The sequence below is a fragment of the Sturnira hondurensis genome, unplaced genomic scaffold, assembly GCF_014824575.4.
Source record: "Sturnira hondurensis isolate 20B ecotype Veracruz unplaced genomic scaffold, ASM1482457v3 Scaffold0008196, whole genome shotgun sequence".
In the NCBI taxonomy this organism is placed as follows: domain Eukaryota; kingdom Metazoa; phylum Chordata; class Mammalia; order Chiroptera; family Phyllostomidae; genus Sturnira; species Sturnira hondurensis.
Window position 1 is genome coordinate 17884776 of NW_028080827.1, and position 7226 is coordinate 17892001.

General features: G+C 35.2%; 1 protein-coding gene across 2 annotated transcripts in view; it reads right to left on the minus strand.

The window, feature by feature from the left end:
- Positions 1-886: 886 nt before the first annotated feature.
- The window catches only part of CLPX (caseinolytic mitochondrial matrix peptidase chaperone subunit X), a 35691-nt gene continuing 29351 nt past the window's right edge, over positions 887-7226 (minus strand). For both annotated transcript variants that reach the window (XM_037054140.1, XM_037054139.1), the window contains 4 exons: positions 6423-6722; positions 4583-4675; positions 3243-3349; positions 887-2034 (listed from right to left, as the gene is read on the minus strand). In XM_037054140.1, the coding sequence (XP_036910035.1) occupies positions 1944-2034; positions 3243-3349; positions 4583-4675; positions 6423-6722 (591 nt within the window). In that variant the 3' untranslated portion in view covers positions 887-1943. The remainder of the gene's footprint in view (positions 2035-3242; positions 3350-4582; positions 4676-6422; positions 6723-7226) is intronic.

The window sequence follows — 7226 nt, forward strand, 5'->3', positions numbered from 1 at the left end:
CTTTGAAATAAAATAAAAGTGCCAAGGATTAACCAAACATTAGAATAAAGCAGCTCACAGTATCTGTGTCCTCTCAAAAATGGCACTGCATTACGGACACACCACCACACGGCATTTAGTCCTTTTGTTTTATTCAAATGCTAAAACATAAGTGTCAAGATAAAAATTGTAGTTATACTCAGTTGAGTTTGATTTAAAAACATCAATGTTTTGTTAACAACTTCCAAACCAAAGTTAGTTGTTGTGACTAAAATGTCTCCCAGTCCATTCCTGGAGGATTACCCTTAATTTATTTAGTAGCTACTCCGATTGTCACTCTACAAAAGGTAAATAATGGTGCTGTAAGAGAGAGATAATGAACAGTTATAATATGAAAGGCTTCCTGAGAAAAACTTTAACCATTACTAGGGAGACTCAGAAGGATACCTGTTTCTGTTCTATTGTAGCAACTGGGCTTAAACACTCGGCAAAAGTGAACTCCTGGTCCTACTCTGGCCATAAACAGGTACCTCACATCTCTGACTACACCCCAGAAAGTCCAACTCTTCATCAGCAGCACTGAGAATATGCTAATGGCTTTAAAGTTCTCTTTCTAAGAAAGGGGGGTAAAAGGAAAACTCAAGAGTTTAGAAACCAAAAAGTAAAAATGAATACCTCAATGTATTTGAACAACTTCAAATACATTTGAACTGAATGAATAGTATAGAAAATTGTATCAACATTATAGAAGAAAAGGTTTAAAAGTTACCCAAATATTTTATTATTTATGGAAACAAATAATTTTCATTTTTAAGTCCCCCAAATTTTCCCTATGTTTAATTTTATAGAGGGTGGGGTAAAAGTAGGTTTACAGTTGTGAGTACACAAAACACAGTTTATTCTTGTATTATTATTTATTAATTGTTGTATTATTTTCCATAGGAACAGTAAACCTTTTGCCCCACTCTATAATGAAGATTAATAATTTATATTTTAGTGTGAACACATTAACTTATGCTGACAGCAAAGCACAATTTTCTTTAATGTTCTATGAAGCCAAAGAATTAGACCAATATCCAGCACAAAAAAAAAACACCAAAATAAAACAAAACAAAAAACTAGCTCAGTACTTTAGGTAACTGCACAATATTAGGGTACTTTATTTAGTTCAGCACATGGCTGTTAGTATGACTGATGCTGCATGCTACTTTTAGAGTTAGATGTCATCTTTTCCTGAAGATTTAAGGCAGACTTCAATTCCATCTGCTCACTCATGGCATTAAAATGCATTGAAGATAGCAAATAAATCAGACAAGTCAGCAAGAGAATGGCCTTTCTTATAGTACCAATTGGAAAATTAGTGTCATGCATTAGCAGGTAAGACTAAGAATACCTCACTTCCATTACTATTATGAAATACTTGGGTAGGTGCTTCATAATAATAATGGAATATTATGAATATTGGAATAAAGCTAAAGGGATTATTAAAATATGGTTCTTCAGGGTACTTTTTCCATGAAAATTTTAACTAGTGGGAAACTTGGTATTTTCAGGAAAGAAATATGGGTAAAAAAGATTAAACTAAAGAATAGTATCTCAATCTTCAATTTTAAAGAATTTATTTTCCCATTTGTAGAGTAACATTATTGTAAAATCCACAGTTATTGCAACACCTGCATTGCTTAAAAGAACTCCTAGGAATTTTGTTTAAGTATATTTTTTAAAAAATGGAACCAAAATAATGTACACTTTATCTCTGAACACTGTGTAAAGTCCACAGAGTGTCCTCCGTACCAATCAACATGATGTTACCTATTACACATGATCTGATTTTTATCCTAAAGACTTCTGACCATGTATGCTATCCAAGACAGACCCAATGCTTTAATGTCAGACTACAGGGACAGTCACGATCCTAAACATGAGAAGGAAAAGCTTTATATACAGGACGAAAGTCTGACAGTTTAGCTGTTTGCAGCATCTGCTTGGCGAGGCCATCCTTCTTCTTCAACTCCAGAATCATACTCCTCTTCAGAGGATTCTTTTGTTGGAGCCCTAAAATGAAAAGCCATCAGGGTTATTTTAAATAAAAATGAGGGGTCCCCCTGATTTCTAGACTCAATAAATCCACCTTGCTAAAAAACACCATAAAAATACTAAGGAAAAACAAACAAAAATACTAAGAGCACTCTTAATATTAAGATTGCTTAGTCGTGAAACATGGGAAAGATTTAGACCACACAACCAAGAGTTGTAATTTTCCTAACATTTTCCCTGACAGATGTGTTACTGAAATAAATGAACAACTTCAGTTGTTAAGGCTTAAAAAATCCATTTCTCCAGCAAAAAGTTAAAATATATTATTTCAACTCAACTGCTTAACTTTTAACATAAGTCTATGGTAAAGAAGATGACAGCTTCAGACGAAACCTGACCTGACTCAGACTAATCAGAATTATGATTAGTCTGCAATTCCTTTAGATAGTAATGTCATTGAAAAACAACAGATTGTCTCTCTGAATGACAGAAGTTGTTCAGAATCAATAAACTGCCTCCTAAATTATCTTAGAAGATAAGCAAACAGAAGACATGTCTTGTGAAAGTTAAAACAGAAGCCTAATTTCTGTACAGGTAACATTAATGTCAAACACTGTATAATAAATATTTATTGATCAGGTCAGTAAACTATATCCTGCAGGCCCATCATCTGTTTTTGTAAAGAAAGATTTATTGGGAGACAGACACACTCAATTATAGATTGTCTATGGCTGCTATCACACCATGAGGACGGTGTGAGTAGTTGCAGTACAGACTGTATGGCTCCCAGATACTTATCTAGCCCTTAAAAAGAAAGTTTGCTGACCCAGGAGTAGATCAACAGTGAAAGATGCATCAAATCTGTCAACTGATATGATACCAATGAGAGAATAATTATGTCTAAAAAGTTTTGATCTCGTGAAAGACATAAAACAAGTCATTCACAAATTACAGAATTAGCAGTAAAGTTCATTTAAATCTTTTCATTTGGATTACTCGTGTATCTCTTTCAATCTTCATTAGGGGAAAAAGTAGAGGCCAATTTTGAAGCTCGGTTTTCAAAAGACTCACAAATTATTATTTATAAACCAAAATTAGAACATTTTTCTATAGAAAATTTATGATTACTGTTTCCCTTATGAATATAAGGATTTTTATGACAAACCACTAGCACTACAGAGCTGATCTTAAATTTTAGATCATTCTAGCTTGACAGTACACTTTACCGGATGTATCCTGGTTCCTTTTTTCCTTCTACTACTTCTTTGTCAACCTCCACACATACAATATCAGAATTAGGGACTTCAAACATTGGTTCTAATAAAAGCTTTTCCTAAAAAGATAAAAAATAATGAATGACATGGAAAACTGAGGTTACACACAACATACTTGTATTCTCCCAGCTACAAATCAAAGTCATTAACTCAACAAATATTATGGAATCCCTATTATGTACCACAAACTGAATGTTGCAAAAGTCAGCATAAAAGCTTTTATATTCTTCATATTAAAACAGTTTCTAACTAAATTCAGAAATAAGTCATTCTATAAGGGAAGGCTATTTGTCTGTACTTCTCTGCCTGTTTTTGGATTCAGATGTTTTTCAAAACCATTCCTGGCATATTCTCTGACTGAGAAGGTCAACTGGTAATCCTTACTTTAAAAAATGATTTAATCCTAAATCATCTCTACCAGGTTCTTTAATTTTGACTATGACTTCAAATAAGCATTTGTCTCAAGTGCTTCAATAGGTCTAAAATTGCTTACTAAAGAAAACTAGTTTCACCTACAGGTAAGGGCTGGATTATATTCCATCTTAAGGAAAATACTGGTTGAGTACATCAGATTTCCTAAAAAAAGGCAGCGCTATCACCTACTCTTCTAGTTTGCATGTTTATATAAATCTGTCCTTGATCAGCAGCACCTGCAGTGTAGGCCTTCATTAGAGAGTATAATCTCAAACTGTCCCACTGAGAGGAGAGAAGTAATATTTGGCAGTGAAATCCTGAAGAGAGAATAGGAACATGACCTTGCTTTGGAGCATGTAGAGAAATAGTGACTCACTCACTGTACAGCCAGACCTTGCAGGCAGGGGCGAGAACTCTAAGGAAGAGAGTGGGCTGTGGCTAAAAATAGGCTGGATTTCTCAGACTCAGACTCTCAAAATAAAAAATAGTGAGTTCATACCATACTAAAAAATTTAGGAGTACAGTGTCACAGTATGTGCAATTTAATTTCAAGCAAACAACAAAAAATGAGGATTTCAATGGGTCTGAGAAGGCACTCTGAGGCTCAGTCAAAAGGCCTGTATAGAATTTTTGGTAATTTTCTCTCCTTTCATCCTGGTTTTTCTCTATTTCATCGATCATATTATGTGTGTTCTTTGTTGCAAACCCTTTAAAGTTTCTTTTTAGAAAGAAAAAAATCTACTGTGACAAAAAAAAAATCACAAAAACACCTGATCAATTCTTTGGATATATTTCCAAAGGAAAAACATGAAGGCTTAATATTCCCATGACTCAAGTGAAGAAGTAATCTAGTTTTTGCAATAATAACATCAACTTACCATTATGGACCGAAGACCTCGTGCACCTGTTTTTCGTTCCAGTGCCAGTCTGGCTATGGCTTTCAAAGCATCCTCCGTAACGTTCAGCTCACACTAACAATACATTTAAAAGAAGTGAGAACTTAGATAATACTTAATGATATTTTCCTAATATAACCATACAGCATTTGATCTATAGACTACTACTACCTCCCACCATTACAGGTCTTTTTAGAACCAAAAGGAACGGATGCCCTGACTTCACAGTTAAAAGAGTGCCAGATGGGCCAGTACACTGATTCGCTAATACCTGGAAATGTGGGGCCAGAATCCTGACTGACTCCATCTATCCCCTTTCAGAATCAAGCACTTTTAGACTATCAGTTTCTTACTAGAAAACATACATTTTAAAGAGTGTTACTAACTTCCTCATCCTACAGAACAAAGGTAAAATGTTAGACAAGTCTCTCTAAATTACCACACTTTCAAAATAGAGTTCAAATTATTGAGAATATACCAAAAAGAAAATCAAAGTACTTTGGAATATCATATTTCACAAAATATTAGTACTAAACAACTTTCGGTTATTAATTTCTACCTTTAGAAAATGTAAATTTTAAGTGAGGTATTTCTCATGGTTTTCTAGAATCTTGCCTTCAGGAAGCACCACTTGTTTCTATCAATTAACCTGTAAGAAGGCATCAGTTTATGAATAACAAGTTTGCCCTTAATCCTTGGAGAACCCTTTTTCTAGATTAACATGGACTTTCCAGGACTTCACTCAACAACCACTAGAATCCCTATGTCCTTATATATTAGAGACTGAACGATGAACCAGACACCCTCTGTGTCCTCAGGGGACTTGGTCTACTGGAAGGTGACAAGGAAGCAAACTACTGTTTTTGGCACAGCACGTGCACATCATGCTAAGGGAACACCAAAGAAGGGGCAGCTAAATAAGACCAGGGGAGCACTGAAGGATTTTAAGGAGGGGAGTAAAATAATTAGCTTTGTGTTAATTCATTCAATAAACATTTATTAAGAACTTAATATCTGTTTGTTGGGCACTGTGTTCAATAATTTAAAATGATCCACTCTGGAAGTAAAGTGGAAGATAATGATGGTGGCAATGGTCAGAGACACATCTGAGACAGGGAGACTGACCAATTAGGACCAAATGCATGGGTTGAGGTGAGGAATGATAAAAGAGCTTGAGCTGAGGTAGTGGCAATGGCAATAGAGAGAAGGAGACTAATCTTTAGAGATACCAAGTTCATAAACCCCAAAACATCTGCTATCTGATTGGCTGTGGGGGCTTGAGTGACCTCCAGGTGGCTGGCTGCAGAGAAGCTGATGTGGGAGTTAATAAAACTTTATAGAAAAAAGTATAAAAGAGTATACTCAGTGCATCATAATAAAAGCATTTAGAGTATCAATGCTGAAAGGACAATCCTATGTGTCTGACTTGCAGGGTGGAGAGTAGACTACTGGAATAATACATATACATCTTGGGATTTTAAGCTATAATGAAGATTTTAATTAAGAAAATACAAGGTGGGGAGGGAGGGGTGGGTGGGTGGGCTGGGAGTAAAAGACAGAAATCTGTACTGGAACAACAATTAAAATAAAATTGAAAAAAAGAAAATACAAAGCCAACTCCTATATGTCTAATATAACAAATGTATGTTCCCTGATTCTTAGATTCATATTTAGTAAGGAATAGTCTGGTACTCCAGATTAGCAGGACTTTTTTTTGGTTTTATGTTTTATGCTAATTTAATGCAGTTTCAATAGCAACGGGAAAAAAACCAAAAAACAAAAATCCCATAAATTGACAAAGTATGAAAAATAAAAATCTCACCTTATCCATGCTGAATAATGCCTGGTACTGGGGAATAACAGCATTACGTGGCTCAGTTAGTATTTGTACAAGTGTTTTCTCATCTAGGCTATGCAAAGGAACTACTACAGGCAACCGCCCCACAAACTCAGGAATCATGCCGAATTCAATGAGATCTCTGGCTTCTACGTGACGTAATAATCGATCTTTTTCTTCAATGTCTTGGTGAGTATTTGATTCGCCACTTAGATTGGCAAGGTCTGCAGCAGCTGCAGCCCTTCTGCCTTTTCCCAGATTAGATGGTGTTCCAAATCCAAGATACTGCCAAAGAACAGACGGATGTTATAAGTAACAGATGAAGTTGCAATGTACTAAGTTCTCTGCATGTACATCTCATGTGATCTTTGTAACATAAGAAAGTCCTATTACCATTCACATTTTACAATGAAGCAAATGGGCCTAGAGAGGTTAAGTACCTAATACTTCGGATAGACCCTCATTGGTGTAACTGGTAAAGGCAGGATTTGAACTCAGGTCTATCTGCCTTCAGAATTCAGAACCTAGCCCCTATATAACAACCAACTTTCAAAGAATGATTTCTAGTAAAAGCAGATAAGTGAAATCTATAAAAAGAAGTCCCTTAGAACTCAGATAATGGTGCTGCAGGGTTTTTCTGAGACCTCTGAATTAGTGTGGTTTCCACACTGTGTGAAAAATGTGAAAATGGAGACAGTAATTACTGTGTGTAACCAAAGTTAATTTTGTAATATTGTAAACGGAACTATTGCCTATGGAACAAGCAGTCTTACAAAGAAATTATCCACA